Source organism: Dermacentor albipictus, chromosome 1, assembly GCF_038994185.2.
Source record: "Dermacentor albipictus isolate Rhodes 1998 colony chromosome 1, USDA_Dalb.pri_finalv2, whole genome shotgun sequence".
In the NCBI taxonomy this organism is placed as follows: Eukaryota; Metazoa; Arthropoda; class Arachnida; order Ixodida; family Ixodidae; genus Dermacentor; species Dermacentor albipictus.
The window spans coordinates 152,650,512-152,673,892 of NC_091821.1; the positions used below are offsets into that span (position 1 = coordinate 152,650,512).

General features: G+C 43.5%; 2 protein-coding genes across 3 annotated transcripts in view; both read right to left on the reverse strand.

Moving 5' to 3' along the window:
* The window catches only part of LOC135902982 (uncharacterized), a 113,902-nt gene extending 108,497 nt beyond the window's left edge, over positions 1–5,405 (reverse strand). For both annotated transcript variants that reach the window (XM_065433310.1, XM_065433312.1), the window contains exon 1: positions 5,199–5,405. The gene's annotated coding sequence lies outside the window, so the exon portion shown is untranslated. The remainder of the gene's footprint in view (positions 1–5,198) is intronic.
* A 6,024-nt stretch (positions 5,406–11,429) lies between these two features.
* Nhe1 (Na[+]/H[+] hydrogen exchanger 1) overlaps positions 11,430–23,381 on the reverse strand; it is a 55,001-nt gene continuing 43,049 nt past the window's right edge. Inside the window, exons 15-16 of the mRNA XM_065433309.1 lie at positions 21,487–21,630; positions 11,430–19,276 (exon numbers count right to left, since the gene is read on the reverse strand). Coding sequence (XP_065289381.1) covers positions 19,163–19,276; positions 21,487–21,630 — 258 coding nt within the window. The 3' untranslated portion in view covers positions 11,430–19,162. The remainder of the gene's footprint in view (positions 19,277–21,486; positions 21,631–23,381) is intronic.

Genomic DNA, 23,381 nt, shown 5'->3' on the forward strand with positions numbered 1-23,381 from the left:
TTGGCGCGAAGGCGGCGAGCCAATGGCAAACATTTACGAAAGAAAATCTTTGTGAAATCTGAATTGCCAAAGCTTTTCGGTCGTAAGTTATCTTTGCCATTAGCCAGCCGGCTTCACTGATGATATTTCCGGAATCAGGATTGCCTGAAATTTTCTCTTACAAACAGTTCTAGCGCAATACGTTCTTGTGAATACGGGCCCTGGTTCATGGAAAAGTATACAGTCAATTATACAAAATTATAAGTAAATTATTTAGAATTATACAGTAAATTATTTAGGGTGCTCTGAGGCTTCTCATTATTTTTCCCAGGGTTTCAAGGTCTGGGACATTAATTTAACGTAAAAAAATTAAAAGTCGGAAATACCATCCTTTAACCTTTAACCTCCTTTAACCTGGGTCTAACTAGAAAGATTTGTAATAAAGCAGGCGGTGCAGTATCGGCAAGTACTTCGGCAAATAATTCTCACGTCCCTTCTCCGCGTTACACATCTACATTGCGGTAAAGCCATTATTGTCCGGAACAGCACGCTTTCAGTTATTTCGTTTCATTTACTGAACATAATGAAAGTCCGGTTTAAAAATATAAAAATGCTATTATCTTGTCGCTGGCCCTTTGTTCTATGCCCATGCAATAGCAGCTGCAGCCAGAGGCTGGACTTTTCATCCACCGTCTAGAAGTGTAGCTTACTTCGGTGGATTCTGTCCTGAGAGACACTCAGGCGCCGTCTAATTCGGAACATTGTAGGTATATCTGTCGTTTAATTTCATATTGCTGAGCAAGTGAGGTGACGACGTCGATGCTTGCTTGATTGTGCTCATGCGACCTCAACCGATTAATCGCGACAAACAGAATTAATTGTGATTATATCGTTAAGCGAATAAACGGAAGGTTAAATGACCAATCACCTAGCCCTATCGTATACTAAAGATTAGGTGTCCCTCTAAGTTTGATTCCTACTCTACAGACACTGTAGGACGGCTCATAAACTATTGGCAATGTTCCAAACATTGACCAGGAGGACACGATCGGAATCGCAACCTGAAGTCAGCGCCAGTCAAGCGAAGTGCCGCGAGTGCATCTACGTGAGAGCGCAGTTCCTGACATACGCGTCATTAGAAAATTTCACCTGGCGTGGCATGTTACCATCTACAGAATACCGGAGATGTAGACGTCAACGTCAGCACTGGCAGTCCCATTTGATTCCCTATGTTCAACCACAGCGCATTATACTATTATTGCAAGGATAGACCATGATGCAATTTATCTGGTGGCTTAAAGGTATTGACAGGCACATTCATAAATGAATAGTGTTTTTTTTTGTCCTTTTTTTGTGCTTCGTCGAGAACAGCGTAAAAACATTTCTGACACTACGTGATTATACAAACAACCACAATACCACGCTACCACGCTGCTGCTGCTGCTGTTTACGTCACTGGTGTTTTCGTATTCCGTAAACTACAATACGTATGCCGATGGTATAAAACTCTTTATTACACCTATCGGCAAAATAAGAAATCAGTTGTATCTCCAAACTCGAAATGCGGCTAGGGGCTGATGACAACAGTTCGTGATTCCGCCCGTCTCTCCAAGGGTAAAATTATGCAACCCCGAGAATTGCGGAACAAGCCAGAGAGCATAAAGAAATGCATCTTCGAATAGCCTTGATTTTTTTTTTAATCGTGCAGATCTCACGCACTGTGGGATTTAGGATAAACGACGCTTTGGGTACACACATGGCCTCTACGGCCGAGCGAACGCCGGTGCACCATGCCAACTCCGAAGCACGTGCTATCTCAACACCACTTAGGTGGCCAGTTGTCTCCACTGCCCCAGCCTAGTGCTTGGTGACGTGATCGAATGCGTCAACCAATCGGAGTATTTCTCCTCCCACCCTTCCTCCTCTCCGCACCTCTCCGCTCCTCATCGTCCGGCGTCCACACCCTGATCTTTAAGTATCACCACCACCAACAACTACTAACACATCAAAACCCGTAGGATGCCACAACGAAAGCTTCGCTTTAGCCGAGTACTGGCAAATATTTTAGCTGTTCAAGCTCTACCACGCATTCTTTGCAGGTAAAATTGGACGTATACGGCGTATTCGATTGGTCACTTTCGAACTTTCGAAGTGGCGGCGCATTCGGGTAAAAGAACTCGACTGCGCCAAGTGGTTCACATGATTCTCTCAAAACGTCATCCTCTGTCTCGGAGCGCTCCAAACCGATCTGACCACGAAGTGAAAGACGCATGAGAGATAATATACGGTGATCATCATCACGCAGGCGTCGAAGCAGCTATATTTGCTTCGGGTACGTGCGCGATGTTACGCTACTTATTACACCATATATGGTGTAATAAGTAGTTAATACCATTTAAACTGTGTTTCTTAATCTGTGTATTCTACTAAAGCCACAATTAAGCAGCTTGCAAAAAAAAATTTCTATTCTTATGTCTGCACTAGAAGCTCGTCCACTTTCGCATTTGGCCTCCTGTATCTCGAATATATTTTGATTAAACTGAAATTGCTATATTTTTGTCTGCATTCCTACTTTTCTTTACATTGAGCTACATGTGTGTTACTTTGTGTCACATTGTGGTAAACGCGCTCGACGTGTATAGGATGATACTTTTTGTTGTTATACCCATTTTGTCCTCGCTTTTTTTTTTTCTGTAAAGGTAACCAATATTTTTGCGCTGCGCTTACGTTCCCGTCCGTCTGCGCCAAGTTAAAGTGACCGTAGGTCTCCTCAAGCCGTTTTGTGGCTTTTAGTCCACGGCCCTCAACATATGTGTTTTTCTGATTGTGGTGTAGGAATAGAGTCATTTGAAGGTCGTCGCAATATTGCTTCAACATCAGCGACAGTGTAAGCACGAACAGTAGCGACAGATAATTCAAGTGCAAACGCATTTCTTTTAACAGAAACGTTACCGCAGATGGGTTCTGCATGCCCTCAGTATACGAAACAGTAACGTCGTAGTAAAAGTGACTCCAAGAGGGGCACCATTCTAGCCACCCTGAGGAGGAGCAGCGGGCTTTTGTGACCTTGCCCCACCTGAAAGAATGGTGAGCACGCGCTGTGTGCGGAAGAGCGCTGCCAGTTGGAGGAGGAATGAGCATGGTGGGCAGGCAGTGACGCCATAGAGTTTCTCACTATAACGCCTAGAGGGGAATATGGCGCCACCGTCTACGGGAGTTTCTTAAGGGGCGCCGTGCCGTCATGGGAATGACGGTATATGTGTCTACGAAGCTGGTGTTGTAAGAGACTTCGTCTAAAACGTGGATATGGCTACACAAATAACGCGTTCTTAAAGTAAAATCTTCATAAAATATTTCCATTCACGCAAATTGCATCTTTACTCACCTACAATGCATGACGAAGGGAAGAGAAGCAAGAACAGACGACAAACTGTTCCAAAGCGAGCGCGAATCTCGTCGTCTGTCCTCCAACTTTAGTGCCCCGCTGATACTTTTTACGTACCATATAATTGTACATGCAATAACAAGTTCTCATAGTTAAACAAAACCTGTTTTTGTGTAATAATAAAACTAAAACAGCTTCTTACGTGTAGTTTTAGTAGAATATGAATCATTGTGACAGACGGAACGGTGCTTGCCTGGCTCTCCGAGAACGATGCCATTCCGAAGTCACAATATACCGCGGCATTCCCATGCATACCACAGCGCAGCAGCGCCAGATTTCCCTCTAGGTAATATAGTGAGAAACTCTATGAGCGACGCTTATTGATTCGAACACCACGGCAACGCTGTCTGGAGCGCTGCGTCACGTCCTAGGCAGGCAGACGCTGCAGCAGCGCTGCACAAACTTCACCACGCGGCCGATTGGGCGCGCGGGCATAATGTGCTGCCTAGACCCCCGAGCATGCAGCGGGCGCGTTTTATATACAATTATGTATAATGTATAATGCATTATGTATAATGTACTTTATGTATAATTAAACGTATACATACAAATACCGCTCTGTAATAACCATCTGAACATCCGGGAATTCTCATGCCGTGGAATCGAGTGCGCCGCACGTGTAGCCAAGTGGTACAATGCTTCCGCATGCACCTTCCTCAGTGGCCCCATAATTTTTATTCATCTTTTTATTGGCTAACTTAGTATTTATCTATGGAACGGAAGAGTAAGACCAACTAGAGATCGCATATAAAAGGCCATGGATGGGTTCATTTTCTTTTTCAGCAACAAACATATTTAGTAAAGCCTATAGTTACGTGAGGTATGCTGGGGTAAGTTCCGCGCACGAAGCGAAGACCACTTTCCAGAGTGCGTGATTTTGAAAGTTCGAAGACCTGTGAAATACGGGGCTGGGATTTTCTGTACCTTGACAGTTCCCTTTCCCATGGGAAAGTTATACCGTAGCATATTTAGCAGTTCCAAGTGGTTTCTAAATGTTTAATGGCATTTTGAGCATTTCGCTTGCACCTAACAGGTGCTTTAATTTTTCGCGAAATTTAAGGCAACCCGCAAAAACAAAGCTTGGCTCGACTCGTGTTTAAGTAATCAGGGCCTGTATACACAGAAATGTTCTTAGGCTAAAAGCTGTTCGTAAGAGCAGCTGCCAGCCTATCAGGATGTCGGACGTATTTTTGGCGAAGGCAGCCAGCCAATACCAGATAGAGCACTTGCGAACGAAAAGCGTTGTATTCGAGCCCAGATTTTTGTCGAAAACGATATAAAACGACGACCTCTTTCACATGTCCGAGTGAGAAAGGTCCGCAACACGGAGTGCTGCACAGAAGGGGTGCATGCCAACATCAGCAGAACGGTTCCCATTAAAAGTCCAAACTACACAGGTGCAAAAGTCAGGTGACTTGCACTAACGTCACCATGTCAGAGGACCGTTGAAGAAACTGCGACTTTATAAAATCGGCTTGTCTCCTGCAGGGATAGAGAATTCATTATGGCACGGCAGTATCCGCGTTCGTTTCGTCACGCGCAAGCTGCCTGAATGTGTTGCGCTACCAGCGCGTCACCAACTTATACCATCTGCATGGTAAGCAAGGTGTTGTGCGCGTGCGTGGCCTGTGCGCGTTAATCAAACGAATGTGCCGCATGCCAATAACTTCACACACTCGGCTCTCAAACAAAGCATTGGCGGTTCCCGCAGGAGCGCGTGTGCAGTGCCCTACTGTGTGCACTAGCTGACTTTTAAGCCCGTGCCTGTTCTTACTTGCGTGGGAGTCTCTGGGAATGGTGCTGGCGCCCCTAGTTGTCCACGTCACTCGCCCACTGCTTGAAATGCGGGACACTCTTCAAGAGAACGAATCGGGAGGCCAAAATACGGATCACTTAGCAAGAAACACTGAGCCCTTACGTAAGTGACGATGATGACCGGAAAACTGTGGCGCGTATCCACTATCTGACCTCATCGTCGTCGTCTTCCATATCAACGCTTATATAGCGCCATACACGACCCGCACAGCATGCCGTGCGATCTATTTTAACAGAAACGGTTAAAAATGATTTAAAGGGACACTAAATGAAAATATGAAGTCAACGCGGACTGTTAAAATACCATTCCAAAAAACTCGCAGCGCTTGTCTTGTGCCAAGAAAAATACTTAGTTAAAACGAAAACCGCGTCTGAAGGGTCAGCATACCTTTTGCGCAATTCAGTTCGCCGGCCACAGAGCGGGGTGAAGTGGTGACGCTGCATACGCCATCACCGCCATTTACTGCCATCGGTGAGTAAAACGGCGCCCGACAGTACAGTATTCTAGGCACTGTACCGACAGACCGCGCTACGGTTTTTTGCGCAAAACGCAAGCGCGCAGCCATGGAGAAACCGGGCCAAGAAATATCTATCATCTATCACTTTAGCTTGACTTAAAGGGACACTAAAGGAAAATATTAAGACAAGATGAAATAACAGATTAGTGCTTGTGAACGTCTAAGATGTCAATAGTATCGCCAACAGAGCTCATATCCAGCTTTTCTGGACACGTACCAACTAGCGCCCCAAGCGGCCGCGGCACAAAGCTAGCACGTTTTCAATGGAACGAGCGGGTTTTTCGCGAATAATTAAAGCTGCAGGCCGATTATTGAAAAAGGCAGGTGACATACATGTTCTAGAAGAGAATGTACACGAGCCAAATCCAGTGATCACGCTGTGGCAAGCTAGAATTTTGTTCCCAGAGCGGTTAAAGATTCAGCAATGGAAGCCTATGGAAACGACAAAAATTTGTACTCGATTTTCGAGACAAAAACGGTAGGTGTTATAAAACTACGGCTGCTACTGTAGCAGCCGACAGCGTATGTAGTCCGGAGACACGGCTTTCGATGGATACCCATCCCGACTCTCTACACATGGCGTAACACTATCCCACAAGCGATTTTTGAAACACAGTCGTGCAAATGCACGTGGTATCTTTAAAAATCCGATCATATCACGGCGAAAGCATTGGAAGCCGTGGCCGAGTGGTTTAATCACTCGCACCTATCGTTGCGCGTCGTATTGGCCGCGGTTCGATTGCGTGATATATTTTAAGGCGCAAGCCTTAGTTGGGGGAGCATGGAGAGATATACAGCGCTTGTGGTGTCATCTTGTCCCGTCTCTCGTCTACATTTTGCGCTGTTAACAGCAAGATGGAGAGGAGGCGCCAAGCCAGTAGCGCTGTGCGAATGAGCGCGTGGGAGAGCGCGAGCGGACATACGCGTGGTGGTGCGCGCACATCGGCGCTGCACTCATCTCTTCCTTTTCCTTTCCTAAAATCACTTCACACACACGCACATCGGCGACAAACCTTGCAGCCATACGGCACGGCTATGATAGCATCCCATGCTCGCGGCCACGGCGGCGTCCGTTCGCAGAACAGTTCAGACAACAGCAACAAAGGCAAATAGGCTTTCGCCTATCGCAGTTTCGACAGTATCCCGCCAGATGGCCGAAACACAAAACTCAAGACTTGGTTTTGTTTTCTTCAGGATCTTGATATTATATTTTCTATTTTTATTTACTAAAACGTAAAAATGGGTTGTTTATTAGGTCATCATATTTTATTTCTTGGACAAGATAACAACAAGCATGCGCATGTCTTGGTGTTACATAAAAAATGGCTGTGGCTTAGCTAAGGTTAAGCCCAGGATGCGAAGCATACTAGCCTTTATTTTAACGCGACAGCGTTAAGGAGCTCGTGTCGCAGAAAAGCCGGTGTCGTCGGCGTCGGCTCAGGCGTGCGGCGCTTGCTCAGGCGCACATTTCGTTGTCGCGCCGAACGCTGCGTTGCTCGACGCTCACCGCGTCCGATGCGGGGCGCGTATAGTCGCTGCGCCGTAGCAAAGCCACCTAGAAACAGTCTCTGTAGCACGCCGCAACCTTCGCTTCTCATTCCAACGAACAGCTCTGTCTCCAGGAGGCATCTCACCTCGTGAGTGTCTAGCAGAGGCAAGCGCAGCTGCTTATATACCGCCGTGAGCGACGGCGCGAGTTGGAGCCCCGTTTCTCCTCTGTCGTGCTGCCGGATATGTGCCACTGGGTATGTGCCGCTCTTCAACAACAAAAATCCTTTAAAAGTTATTCGGTGTTGGACGGAATTCAACCAGCGTCATATATATTCCGACACGCGCCATGCACGATCATGGCGGTGGCGCTAGATGGCGCAGCTTGGCCAGAGGGTCTAGGGTGCCTCGATGTCCTCCTCGCCCGCCGCTCCGTTCAGGGTGGAGACATTCTTTGACGGCGCCGGTGCCGCCAGAACCGGTTCGTTCTAGCCACCGCCGCCATGTTCATGCCCGCCGCGTGCGCTGCACGGTGCAGGTGGTAGGACATTGCTGCGACGAGTTCGCTGGGTGTCGTCGGCACAAAATGCCCGGCTGCTGCGTGCCGTTGTGCAGTGATCACTCAAGGTGTTTGTGTCAGCCAATTCATCCACAAACCGTCAACGACTAGCTACGATGCCGATGACGCACAGTACCTGCTGTCGGCAGGTATGCAAGAAGAAGCGGCAGCCAATATTGAAGCTATCGACGACGCGGAGATCCCGTTTGTTGAATAGCTAACATAAGCTGAGTGCGAGATTTTGTTTCATATCGGTGGGTTTCTTATAAAAGGGATCCTCGAATCTATTGACCACTGCGAGCAGTGAAAGCCTGCATTGATAGCAGTGAGCAGCAGTGAGCATGCGTAGTTGACGTCCCTCAAGGAATACGTCTCTGAAAGCAGCAACCTTCATTACCCAAGCGATGCAGTCATGCTAGTTCTCAAACATTGCGAGGAACATTTTAAATGGTATCACCACCTGGACGGAAAGCGTTTTCACCATGAAATCATCTTTGAAGGCTGTAACCGCATACTTGACAAATATGTTGCGGTGCGGCGTAACGGGCGCCTGTCAGGAACACAAAGAAACAGTGGAAAAGCTCTTTGTGTCAAACTACACGAGACTGGGGCTGCGTTTGCACCTGCGTCAAGCCGCGGCAACGGGATTTCACGGGCATGCAAGCAAGACGTGTGCAGGAGTGAGCCTACAGTGAACACTGAAATTATATTTTAATGCATATCGCCAGAATTCAAAAACTTTCGTTTCATTTGTGTTAGTATTTTAATATAGTTTTCATTCATGTGTTTATTCTTACTTTGCTGTGCGTGCTGATGTTTCACCTTGTGTTTGTACAAGTTTTCCGCTTTTGTTTCCAACTTATCGAGCTGAGCTGCAAGCTGACATTCTAATGTATTTTGTTCAAGTTAACTCAAGGCTTCTTTCTAGTTTCTGGTCGTTGGTCTGAGGTCTACGAAAGACCTGTGGCAATTGACACCTCCTGACAGCTGATATAATAAAAACCTGCATGGCGACACAAACGTCGTGACTGAAATCGCGTATCTACTCGTCACTTATTGACCTCTTTCCTTTACCACCAACATCTTCTTATGCAATAGGAATTTCCAGCGCTGCATACCAACACGCTCACAAGCAACACAGGTTCACGGCGTAACTCTTCGCGAAGAACAGAAATGCTGGCAGCGTAGCAATTTTTGCATTCCTCTATGAACGCTTGTGTTAAACGCATCATTTCTCACTGTGAAACAAAATGACTGCCGCGAAACTTAATTTCTGTATTTACAGTTCGCAAACAAAACACGCCAGGCCACTGATCACTGGTTGCAACGCGTTTTACGAGGGTACTTCCAAACGATTGCATTAAAACGACACTAAATAGAAACACGAAGTTGAGCTGGCATAAAAGAGGGGCCTTAGGGAATGCGCACAAATTTTCCGGTGCAAAAATATTTCTTAATAGTAGAGAAATTCGTCATCGAAGTTATAAAAAAAGCGCATTGCTTCCGTCAAACCGCTCATCCACACGCGCGCCAACAACGCGCCGCTCGCAGCGGGCAAGAACATGGCGGACGCCGTAGCAGACGACGCACTTGTCTCCACCCTGAACGGAGCGGCGGGCGAGGAGGACATCGAGGCACCCTAAGAGGGTCGTTCAGGTAGAGTCGCCACGTATTCCAGACGAGCGGGAACATATAGAAGCCCTCCCTGACCAGCTGGTTTTGGCAGCTGCCAGCAGACGGCAAAACAAGCTTACACTTGCGCTGTTGTGGCAGCAGTTTGCATCGCCTTAAACGAAGGTACTTCGCATTTTCTTTTCTAAAAAACGGGCAATTAACTGTACCAAGAGTTGCAGTGAATGACCCAGACTCCATAATGTTTCTGCTAAATTTGAGAAATAACAGTGCTGTGGTAAGCGCAAAATCTTTTTTTTTAAACTACTAATCGGAATGTGTATGTCCCTGTACACACGCACCTAGGGGGTGGCGATACGGTATATCGATCGCTACGTAGCTTCAGTGCTAATCACATTAACGTCATCATTGATCGGGAGACATGAGTTGTGCCACAATTTTTTAGAGCGCAGCTCTTAGGCGCCCATTCCTGTGGTGAGCGTCAGGGTCACTTGTAATCAAGCCGACGAACTCAGCGAAAAATGAGTGAAAGCGGCGTGCAGCGGGGATTGAAATTGTGGCGAGAGGGAAGAGGCACAAGGAGAAAGTGGAGAGGAGGGTGTAGTGGATCGAACAATGAGACCGAAAGCAGAGGAGGGTATGGCGAAAGGGTGAGGAGGAACTGAAGTGCTGGCGGCGATCAGGCATGCGGTCAGTGTGAAAACAAAGTGCTGCCGTAAGCTTCCAGTGTTCCCGCTTTCTTTCTGAACAATGAGCGATGCAACGGTGGAAATTCTTCACCTCATCTGCCACTGCTGCTGAACAGGCTGCCTGAGCAGAGGCTCAGCACCGGCACCGAGAGCACCCTATCTTTCACAATCGAATTCTTTGCCACAATATACAGCGAGTTCAAAACACCTAAACAGCTGCATTCAAAATTCACATTAGGGAGTATCGTAATCATCGGCGAAATTTTTTTCCATCAGTAACGTGTGATGGAGGAGGTGAGACCTAAAAGCGACAATCTGCTTGCATGGTTGTGCTAATTTTGGTCACCACCAATACATCAGGCAGTGGCGGGGTGAACAGCCAAAAAAAATTTACAGCGATGTTTCATTCCGTGAATGTGGGCAACATGCAAGCATTACTCCCGGACAGTCTGCATTGCAGATCACTTTCAAGATAGGGTTTGCATGGTCGCACCATATGTAGCAGCTGCCGGAGTGGTGTATGCACCTGTGGGCGATTGTCACCTGAGTGAGCATAATTTCACGCTGTGCATCCAAAGCTGCCCCCTGCAGCTGTACTGTGCATGCCTTGCAAGCTTTCCACTTTGTCGGCTTTCCCCTCATGGTGCTGGCTGCCGATTCGACCCCCATACTGGCACGATATTTGCAGATTTTCGGTTCTCTATAAATCAGCACATAATTAGCGCCGAAAGCACTCTACAAGCCTTCATACATACGTAGCAAACAGCTGGATTGCTGTGGCAGGATTCAGTCATAACTCCTGAAACTGGGTCGCAATTTTGTAGCGACGCCTTCCACTTGATCCTACGACACTCTTGTCATCCACCGTTCACGGCTGGCTGATCCCATTATTAAAGCGGTCGCTCTGACCACTGATGTAGCACGAGAAGGAATAGCATTGGGACAGGCCTCGCTACAATATGGCAGCCCTGTTCACTGTCGTGAAACTCAAGTTATCTTAAGTTGCGAGACTGAGCAGTCCATCCTTTCCATTTTTCTTCTGAGCTTTCGCCTAGAGTCCAAGCTCAACTTTTGCTTCTCTCCAATAAGTCTTCTTGGCAGCCACCACTTAGTTGCCACTTATTGCATCTGGCACAGCGATTTTGGTTCACAGGAGAGAAATGGTCACACATTGTTCCTTCACCTGCCCCTACCTATTCCCTGGGCTATGGAAACGGAAAAGTGTCAGCACACTACCAGCAGTGGCTGTCTCAAATATTGCCAGCCATTGGGATGATTCAACGAAAAGTTAAATACAAAATACATTTCAAACAATATGAAATACATTTTTATTAGCATGTAAAAAAGGCAACATAAACCATCACAAGGATATTCGCATATTGTATGGCTACACTTTCCTTTCTAGTTGCACTTTAGACATTCATAAATTGTTCTGCAGATTACAACAAAAAATGGAAAACAAAGTTAATCACAGAGGCAGCTGTACGTCTCCTGTTTATGTACGTAATACAATACAGCTGCATTACGGCATAGTTTGTCATACAAAAGTTTATCCTTTCTTGGCAAATGTGCCAATTTCCTAACTGCTATATACACAGTGTCACTTCAAAGGCTTGCATTTACAAAAAGCAAGATGCATTTATTAGTGAAATAAACTTTTGTTCCATGATTCAATCAATGTGATAGCCAAAATTTCAAGTCTTACTAACTCTTAAAATTTGCCTTCTGCTTTGTTCTGATGACTGATTAAATCTTGCAGCACACTGAAACCTTCAGCACTACGAGGCATGCAGCGCTATGCCACAATCAATGAAATGTTCATAGTATTGCACACACGAACTCAATTTTCATAACGGATAACACATACCTTCAGTAGGCTGCAAATTAAGAAAGAAGGGGTTATAAAAAGTAATACTGCCATTACATGTGAAATATGGCATAGTAAGTGCACTCAATGGTTTTAAAGTGGGAAAAATTGCACTAAGAGAAATAAAACTCATTCCTCAGCCGTAAACAGCACTAAAATGTTGTTAAAAAGGAAAAGTGTGCTGCATAATATGCAAACTTTGTTGGTGCGCTTAGCTATGCAGTTTACCTTGCCATGAATCAGGCATGTAGCCAGGATTTTTTTTTTTTTTCGGAGGAGGCTAAAGTTTCATTATTCTCTGTTAAGTATCCCATGCTTGGTGCATAATAATACAACATTCACCTTGAGCAGGTCTTTGGTCAGCCTGAAGGCATGTACCATGCTGTACTTGTCTGGGGTGGTTCGCGGAATATGCGCATTCGTTCATAGGCGACATGCCAGGCATAAAAGGAAGCAGGGTAGCAGGGGAAGTGGGGGGCATGAAGCTTGGTCAGCACCCCCCTGGCTACGCCACTGCCATGAATGCTTCATTTGCCAGCATACTGCTGTTACAGTGAATTGCATGCATGGTCTGTATTGCACAATGTCGGGTGTATGCAGATACACATCGGGTGTGCTGAGGCTGTAAACTAGAATAGCATGTAGCCATGATTTGGGCTAATCTGATGAAGTTGAAACAATACACTGGATCAATTAAGGGAAAGTGAGACATCCACCCAAATGTAGCTAAGTGCTACAAAGGAAACCCATACAGGTTTCTTAAAAAAAAAGCTTCACAGTTGAAGAAAAATTTTTTTGGTCTGGTCCTCTCCAGCGAAGCCGACTGGCAAGAGGCACTCCGGAGCCCATCGCTCCAGACACAACAAGAGGCAATCCAGAGGGCCCGAGAAAGGGCGGAACATCACGGCATTCCTGCCCCGACTTGGACGCGGCCAGCGGCTTCCGCGGGTCCCCGATAGGGGCCTCCGCTGAAGCTCCTCAGGATCAAATAAAGTTCATTGTCTGTCTGTCTGTCTGGTCTGGTCCTGGACCAGGACGAATTTTTCTTCAACTGTGGAGCTTTTCTTTCGAGGAACCTGTATGGGTTTCCTTTGCAGCACTTAGCTACGTTTGGGTGGATGTCTCACTTTCCCTTTATTAATTGCTTCTCTCCACCTTGCGGGTTTCCACAGAAATATTACGTCAATACACGATCATTTCTTCACTCAACAATTGTGAAATAAAACACCATACTTGTTCAATGAAGTATTCCATTGTGTGTATAGCAAATTCACGCACAAATTTAATTGATTCAAACTGCGTCTTGCAGCATGCCTTGTCTTTCCAAATCATTAACTAAAACCTTCTACCCTTCTTCTCGTGCATTAGGCCAAAGAGCTATCTCCTATGCAATGAAACATTTATTCAACCCGACTGACACTGCTGCAGATGATATATTAGGGACACGGAGAGAAAGATTTGGGGTGTCATATGTCATCTGCATACTGCGTGGTGAGCTCGCAAGCCTCTAGACAACCTGTCATGATGAAACTTGTGGTGACTTTATGCAACCATGCAGTCTGATGCTAACCCATGCTACATTAATGGGCGGAATGCAGGAGGCACATATTTAGGCCAGCTCAGGAACAACTGCAATGCAGATTATAGTGGTTGTCTATCTGCACAAAAACTCTAAGTGCATGAAAATGCTACAGAGGCTCAAAATGTGGGCCTCAAATCTAGTAAAAATCTAGTCTTTAACACACCATCTGGTTTACACAGAAAAACTACCCCTTTGTCACTACATGAACAATGTTGCTAAAGCACTAGCATGAGATTGAGGTTGTAAATGTACAGAGAACCGTATTTGACAAAACTAAGGCAATAAATACAGCTTGTGGTTTAACATGAAAAACAAGGAAAGAAAAATTTAGCACTTTGTATTGTATCTTAAGTTGGTTTACACAGTAGACATAGGTTTCTCCAATAAAATATTCTGAACCTAAGTGGGCTACATCATCATCTTAAAACCACGGTATGTCTTAAGCACCAACCCCATTAAAGGGACTGACAAGCAATTTTTATGGTAGCCGTTTGTTTAGTGCAATCGAAAGCTTACTGGTCTGACTGTCCAATCATATAGTGGTTATGTGAAAAATGCGTGGAAAATTATTTAATATGAATTTTTTAATCTGCACTGAGGATGCAGTCATGTTCAAGAAACATGCTGGAAATAGTGATAGATGAGCGCCATAGCGATTATGCGCCAGTATTGGTGGGAACCGAACGAAAAGTGAGGCTCTAGCTGTAAAAAAGTTATACTTTGTTTATCAAGCCGATGCTCCTACGGTTCATATTTTTTTGAAGCAGTGAAATATTGTTACAATAATAGGTTGTGTCCAAATCTGTGCTGCAACAATGGCTCCCTCCAGGTAACACAAACCGATATCGAAAGCCATGCTTTTGCTGGCTGCCTGCGCCAGGCTTCTTTTTTAGCCAAGCCAGGATATGCCAGCACTGCAATGGAAGCACTGCTGGCACCCATTCACGGCACAATTCATCAATGGCATTTTATATGCCACAGAGACCGCATAACATGGGGTACCAATGAAAAAACTTGCATGTGTACAACAGCCTGTGCAGCACAATGCACCGAACAGCCCTGCCCGTTTTGCCACTCCATTCATTACCATGAAGGCAGCATCGCTCGCTGGTGTACACTTTTTTTTACTTTGTAATATGCATAGAATAAAGTGCAAGAGCCTAATAATATACGAACTGCAATTTTAAGCATCAAGTATGCTATGCATGATAACAGCTGACTTACATAGTGTAATCTCGTATACTACATCCGAAGTACCAAGACTTCGCCGCCAGGCCATACCACTTACTGGTTTTTGATAGCATCCCTGCATATGCTCCCGCATACAGGAACACTAGTTGTTGAGACTTTCTTTTGCCAATCTGAAATTATAATTCCTACTTAACTCACAAACAGCGTGCTGGATTTTAAAAAAATAATGTCGCTGGGGTGTAGATTCGGACACCACCTATTATTGTGAATATATTTCAATAGTTCATAAAACATTAACTGCAGGAACATCAGCTTGATAAACAAAATATAGCTTTCTCCACAGCTATAAATCTAGGTCATTTCATTTTTATTAACAACTCACAACACATTCTGGCCAGTTGTCAGTCCCTTCATGGCACAGATGTAACCAAACAACATTTACAATGTCTTTCCTTTTATTTCATGAGAAAGGCTACTTGTATTTATTAATACTGAAGGCTTTTCAGTGAATTGGGAAATACCATATGCCACTGTGCTGCAGGTAATTAATTAATAAGATAGAACAAAATGTTAGTAGTTCATGTATACTGTTTACTGCAAGACATGCAGCGAGAGTCTTGGCACTGAGGCTGCTTTGAAAAGTAGCACAACTCAGCTAAGATTTACTAGCTAGGTGACCAAAGAGAACGACAGAAATGAACACACACATTATTCATGAATCATTTGTACATATGTATAGAATATTTTGTTTCTTTCCAAAGACCAATTTGCCTAAAACACTCTCCAAGAGGAATCACTATGGAGCAGGTAAAAGTTTCCGATTATAAGCAGTTAAATTTGTCAATTTCTCAAAAGTAAGATATATGAAAACATTACCTATGAATGCTGCCCTTTGAGGTGTTTATGTAAGTGTACTCCCACTGCAAGGTACTCAAGAACTACCTGAGACAGTTTATACTACTAATAATTTCTTAGGCATTACATAATGTATAAAATTTCCATTTACATCAAGTTACACTATACAAAATAAAAAAAAAGTTCATTTCTGTTTCACACAAAGTACAACAGGCCTGCAAGAAATGATGGCACTTTCATGCAATAGGTTGGTCAACAATGAACGATAGCATAGATGGGTTAAATATGCTGTAAAATACACATGACTACTGCCTCCCTCTTTGGCAATATCACTGTTACTGCAATAGCATGGCGAGACAAAAAAATTGGTAACAAAATGATAACCACAAAATCTGTTCTATTCTGTAAAACTGTCTCAAACTTCCCTGCTTACACTACAGCTTACTTCAATCAGCTGTAAGCAGTGGCTTTTAATTCAAATAAAATGTAAACAACAAAAAATTTAACGCTGTTACACCATGCACAGTGATTTTTTTTTCTACAAAGAAATTTCTGTGTGCATTATTCCCCAGGTATTATTTCTTACACATGAACCTGAGAACTGCCATCTTTAATGTGTTGTATATATTGCACCAGATTTATCACTTCAAAATTACGCTGTTATTTTCGGCTGCTACCAGAGGGCAGCAATTCCTCATGCAGCTGATGCGGCTGTTTAATTCCCGAAGTGGCAGCACAATAAAGCACGAAAAAGGGGGAAAGAAAGAATGTAACAGGCAGCACAACTGCTACAGCTGATACTTGACCACTACTGCAGCTGAGAGAGTGCTACAAGTTCCATATGCAAGGTTCAGGCAACTTGACACATGACAAGGACCTCCATAGCATCAAGGTAAGATAATCATGATACCAGCCTGTGCAGTCTCAATGACTGCTAACCTTTATCATGGCTAATTCAATTTTTGACAAATACAAGAAAAAGTTTGAGCGCTGCATGCTCTAAGAAGAAAAACACAACTGACGACCAGAAGAAAGATAGCAGCAATGAGGTTGCCCCACACATAACCTAAAACAAAATGTGACAGCAAAAGAATACTAAAAGCACTACAGTTGACATCTGTTACTTCGACTTTAATGGGAATGGGAGCATGAAACTCAGTCCAATTATCTGACAGATTGTATTAGAAGGCATCAAGACGTCCAAATGTTCTATGTTTCTGTTTGCCTAATTATTCTGTGATAATCAGCAGCTGTTTCTGCATTATCAGAAAAAGAAAAATGCTTCATGAAGCAGGACGCACAGCCTGCTAATGTATTCAGACATGTTTCATGCAACAACACCTCTCTTGCATCAGGCCTAGCTTGACTGCTCACCCAGACACATCAATATGTTATCTTGGAATTACCACAGCTCTTGTCCTTTGTACTGCTGCTCAAGTATACATGGTCACTAGCCACTGGACTGTAAACTTTCGCTTGCTGTTGGTGCTTACTAAGTTTAATGAGGTGGTGCCAACTGTGGGTCGCAATTCAGTGCCTTTGGTGGGATATCGCATCTCATTATGGACCTGCTACATCTCCCAGCTGTTACCTAGAAGGTAAGTTCCTAACTGTCCTTTGCCCTGCCTGCTTCCTTGGTTCACTCTTGCTCTCTCTCCAAGTGAACCTCCTGTACAATTATCTAGCCCTGCTTCCTGTATGGAATAAATATAAACAAAAAATTCACCTCTACCTGTACACTCTTTTAGCAAACTGCACATCTTAGCTGATAGCCCCCCTCTTCTTGCATTCATTCTATCGTGTTTTGGCTCTTTACTTTCTGATTGCTGGCACTAAAATCATGGCGATAATGATGAGCTGCACAGTCCTGGCTGGGGTGTGACATCACACATACATATCAAATGGGCAGACTTCGGTTGAGCAGCCGTTGCAGGAACAAATGGCTCCTTTATCTCTGTGTTTGCTTGCTAGACATTTGTGTTCCTTGCCACTCTTGTACTTGTGATATTCCATGTCTCGCTAGCCACTCTGACACGATTTTTACTTTTTGGCTGCCAGCAGTGGTGCATAGAGCACATGCCCGCATCACTTGATGTCAAATTATTTTATGCATGCCACATTGTAGATCATCAATACAAAAAAAAAGGCATGGCTCATATGGATGTAATAATGATGGTCAGGACCTTCCCATGAGATCAAATTAAACAAAAAATTTAATTAGCTAGCGTTGGATTAATGGAAGTCTACTGCATTTGTTTTATGCTTCCTTGAGTTCTGTAGCTTTCAGCAGTGCAGCCCCATGACATAGCATGACTGACATTCAGTGTAGACCACTTAAACATGTGCGGCAGGAGTCTCAACGGTTTATGGTATAAATGGTATTACAGTACAACCATAAACCTGTATTTTTCAAGTAAGTGTACTCTCAAGAACAACACTGCACTTTGACTAACGTAGTGGCCAAACTGCACAACTATGTTGCGAGATGGTGCAGTGATGGTAGCTGCTCGAGTGGTACTAGGCTATTGCTCTTAACAGTACATGCAGCTGGCATTTGCAAGGCATTCTAAGAAGTATACAATACACTAGAGCAGCAAAAGATACGAAAAATCAACGAATTTTTCTGTGATGCATATCTAGGCGAGGCAACAATAACTCCTGTGAAACACTGTCTCAGTGATAAGCACAGATTCATGCGTTTGTGCATTTCATGCTGCTGCTACAGCACATCTGACGCTCCCCACAAGTACTCATCATTCACCATGGTTGCTGCTGTTACCATGGCTCCACATGTGACCACATGTGGAGCCATGGTAACAGCAGCAACCGCGGTGAATGATAACAGAACATAACAGATGCAATGAACAGTAATTATGTCATGTGGTTTCAGATGATGCCTCATCAAAAGGTGCCACAAAATTTTACTTTCATCTTTCTTTTCCTCTGCCAGCTTCTTGCCAATATATGCATGTCATTTACGAGGTTGCTGTCGTGCTCAGAACAGTGCCTTGTCTGCCATGTGCAATGCAGGAAAGTCTAGAGAGTGCATCGTAGGATGCACTTTTCTTCAAGCAGTTGGTTTTAAAGCAGTAGGCGAGTAGTTTAATGCTTTGTGGACTGAAGGAGCTGCATTGCACTTGATCCTATATTATAAACAATGATGGCATATGTAGGCCACACTGTACTTGGTGCAAGACATCAGTTCAGTGATATGTTTCCAGCACAATGTGCCACATAGGAACCCTCCGACCTAAAAGATAGGTATCCATAAGTGGTGTGTTTACCTAGTTCCAACTCGCTAAACATGCATGCATTTTTGTCAAGATGCTATCACATGTGCTTAATGTCAATTATCATAAAGAGTATATACCACAGCACACATCTGACTATCAACATTTTAAATTAAAAAATTCTTGAATTATACTTGCAATGAAGAAAGCAAATGCAAGATCTCTTGCCACATACAGATTAACAAGACTAAAAAAAAAACACTACCTTCTCACATTCATTAAGAAAGTAACAGCACAGCAAGCCACAGACTCCTAAACACTATTGATTTCAGAGTCTTCATTTTCACTTTCATCAATGGGAGCGCGAATGGCTTGGTACCACTGGTTGGTCAGGTCAGTCATTTGGATCTTGCCGTCCTGCACCTCCTGCATGCAGCCATTAAAAACATGTTGCAGTGATGCAAAGAACAGGTCAGTGCACACTAAGGTGGACAAAACAGCAAATAGAATGCAATAATAAGCTTTGGAATGCAATAATAAGTTTTTGTTTGCTTTAAAGGTGTACAAGCACACTATTCTTGTTAATTTTTTTTTAATGGCTTGCTGTCAACTCAATCATTACAGCACGAGTCCACAACTCCATGGGTACGCAGCACATAATTACATCATATTTTAATTCAACCAATTCAAAATGTCTGCCAAGTGTTATGTTTTGGGCTTGAAGCAGATTGAAGGAGGCTATGTCAGAGAAATAGCAAATGGTGGTTACAGTGTATCACAAACCACTGATATAAATTCGGGGTGAGTCAGCCAGGTGCCGTGGCAGAATGCCATACCATGACCATGTATGGTCATGCTGTGCATATTGGCCTTCCATAGGATGAAAGGCAATACAGGGTGCTCACTGTTCCCAGAAAAGTGACAGCGTAAGAAAAGGCTTACCCTTTGTCAAATACAGAGAAGTGCAAGACAAAGGAGCAAAGAATAACTTGTGTGGCAGAACACATCCAGCACTTGGAGATACAGTCATGGTGTAGCTCGTGTCAACTGCACCTTGCCAACAATATGTGTGTCAGCAGTTTGAGATACCATGTGACCGCCACATCAAATTTTCATGATGCAACCTGAAAGCCTACATTAAGCTCAAAGCTGAAATGCACTTGGCATGCATGTTAAACTGGTTGCATAAAAGATGATACAATTATTACTTTGTTGCACCCTTGAGAAAGTAAGGGCATGCTATGGACCATTGTAATGGCAGCAGCAACATGCAAAGGAACAACAAGGACATGTAGCAGTGTAATGCGTTTCCAGATGTATTCAGGCTAATGTGCATGAACCTCTTGAAAACATGCCACACTTGCTAGTCATTTTTGCTTTGGCTCTTCCTTTGCAGGTCGCCACTACCACTGCAATGCTGGATCATCACTGGACAACCATATGAAACTCGAGGATGAAAGTTGACCAGACAGAATTGGCAATGAGAAGTCCATCGATCCAAATGTTGATCTGCCTTTCTGAAGCACTTCAACTTTCTCACATTTCAAGTTGGTTCAACATAAATTATACTGCACCACCTCTACTTTTTGTCTTATATCACATTTTTATTTGCAGTGAGGTGAGTAAAGCAACAAAAATGATTCACACACAATTTCTGGTAAATACCATGCAAAGGTATGGATAGTGGCATCTTTTTACTGAGATATACATACCTCAAAGAGTGGCAAATACATTTTCACTACATAAAAGTTAAAGCACGCTACATCGAGTGCACTTTGGTTCTGCAGTCTCATTACAAGAAAGGTTCATAAACACAATTGCTTTTTATTTGCAAAACTAATAACAGTTAGCCACATACTCTCTCAGATGTTTGAAAGCCATATACTCCCTCACGTGTTTGAACTGAGCTCTTATAAGAGAGAACAGTTTTACTTGAATGCAAGATAGAAAATTACCTTTACACAATAACTTTAGTTTTTCATTTTATTTAAAATTAATAGGAAAAGACAGAAAAAAGAAGGAAGCCATGAAGCCACCCGGTGTCATTCAGATTCAACTTTGTTTTTCAGTTACTGAATGCTAGCAGTGGATTATGTAGAATTGTAGACCATGCTCAATAAAAGAAAGGAATGCAGTTGGTGGACTACATTGATAACAATTCATTTCTGTTTGGTCAGTTAAAATGATCATGGGATGAACTGCTGCAGAAAGTAAACTCTCAATTTTATAGAAGAAGGCATTAAGAGCTATAGCAGACATTTCTTCTACCATAGCCAGTCCTTGTTCAAGCATTTCTATGTTGTAGCGGCTGTTGTCATGCATAATTAGTATTTTGCTTTTCTACCAAGCTTTTCTTTAATGACAAGTGCAGCTATTCTTGTTATTTCCAATCTACTCACAAACACCAATGTTGACCATTTATACAAAGAACCGAAACATGGAACATACCCACGTCACACACAAGTCCTGGTCTCCTGTTAATTACCTATATCTTACTCTATTTTATACTTTCAAACCAGAGCTGGAACCCTGTCATTGCTGTCAAGCTGTGCTATCAACTGTCCTTATACACAGCCACCTTCTCTCATGTAAAGAAAGAGAAATAAACATTCATTTATTTCAAGAAAGATTGTCACCTTCTGGGTAAACCGGCGAGTGAAGAATGGAATGAGGTACTTTAAATCCAGCAGAATAAAGCCCTTGATGTTGCTTTTCATGAAGTTGACTTCATATTCCTCTTCTGTCAGTTCAGACAGATGCTCTGCATCAATTGTTTGACCCTAGCAGAAAGAAGCACCACAGAGGTATTGCTTTAGGCATTTCACAAAATAAAACTTGTAATCCCTAGCAGGGTACACTAGGCAAGTGATTTTAAAACACCCAATGACATCCATAAAAGTGCATTATTAGAAAGTAAACAAATGACACAGCAAACAATCTTTTTAAGTGACACAAACAGGGATGTTAATAATTGATAAGCCACAAACTGGCTTATATGTTAGCAAGAGAAAACTACTTGGAAAAATAATGAAAAAGGAATGAGAGAGCGGCAGTCAGGTGCCAGAGCACATCCAAGCTTTTGGTAAATTTTATAGCAGTCATAATGGTACAACTTCACGAGTACCCTTGGTCAACAGATATCATCAGCAGTTGCTAGATAAACGTCAGTGAATATTTTACTAAAATATATGTGGCTTTGAAAATACTGTAAGAGAAAGGATAACTTGGTGGTGAGCAGGCGCCAAGACACATAGCATGACAGCTAACTGAAACATTATTTAACCCCAGTGGCAGCTTATTTGCTGTTAAATAAGCAGTGAAAATTTATACCCCACAGAGATCACTAAGCAATTTGTCCTAACTTTAGCCATTTTTTCCCTTTAGGTACGGGTGCAAAGTGTCTTTCAAGCATTATCTAACTGTTTAGGCCTCCATTTATTCCTGATGTCTACGCCCGAAAGGTGTTCCTTTTATGCTACAATACGCAACACTGCTGGTGCATGAAACAGTGTCATAGTAAAAAAGAAAGCCTGCTACTAATCCTGACACCACTGGTTGTTCTGTTCAAGACAGGGAACATGCAAAATGAATGTAGTGTACTAAAGCATCAAGGTACTGCAAGGATAATTTTTGTTCTTACATTACCCCTACCTAAGCTGTCAGCTCAAATGCAAGATCTCATCACCTACACCTGTAAATAGATTGCTGCAGGATCAGCAATCTGTTTGGTTTGTACTGTTTGGCTTGTACTTTGGTTTGTACTTCAATCTGTTTGGTTGTACTTCTGTACACTAAGATTGCGGCTCAAACTGTGCGAAACACTGGCTGCTTCTAGCATGAGGAATATTCATGTGTCGTCATTCCATGCACCTACAACACAGCAGCTTTGACACTGCAGTACTTAATCTCTTATCTCTGTCTCAATGGCATTGGTGAGATTCCTCACGTTTTCTAGAGGTACAGGTGTCTGGAGGTAGTGACAACACATGAGTAAACACCATTCAGCAGGTAGTTGTGCTGCCAGGATGGACTATGCCACTATGGTGAAAGAATTTTCATTATGCACAACAATTATCTTGGAGGCTTCACAAAGAGCTTATAGGGAAAGTTAAAAAATTTAATTCTGGGGTTTTACCTACCAAAACCACAATATGATTATGAGGCAAGCTGTAGTGGGGGACTTCAGATTAATTTTGACCATCTGGGGTTCTCTAACCTGCACCTAAATTCAAGTACATGGGTGTTCTTCCATTTCACTCCCGTTGAAATGCATAGCTACTATGCCACCATGGCAGGCAGTCACTAGGGAGTTTTAGAAATAGCGCACCCAAGCGTTTTTGCGTACCCAAAGCCCCATGCTCTGCTTATGTTTTTTTAAACTTATTTCGTGTTCTTTTGTGCGCCCTGTAGTTTGGGTACCCTAACTCTGATTGTGCCAAACCTAAAGCTCCCTAATACTTCAGTGTCACTTCAGTTTATTATGAATGGCATCATGCTATGAGACCAGACACGATCTAAACTCTGCGCTTGT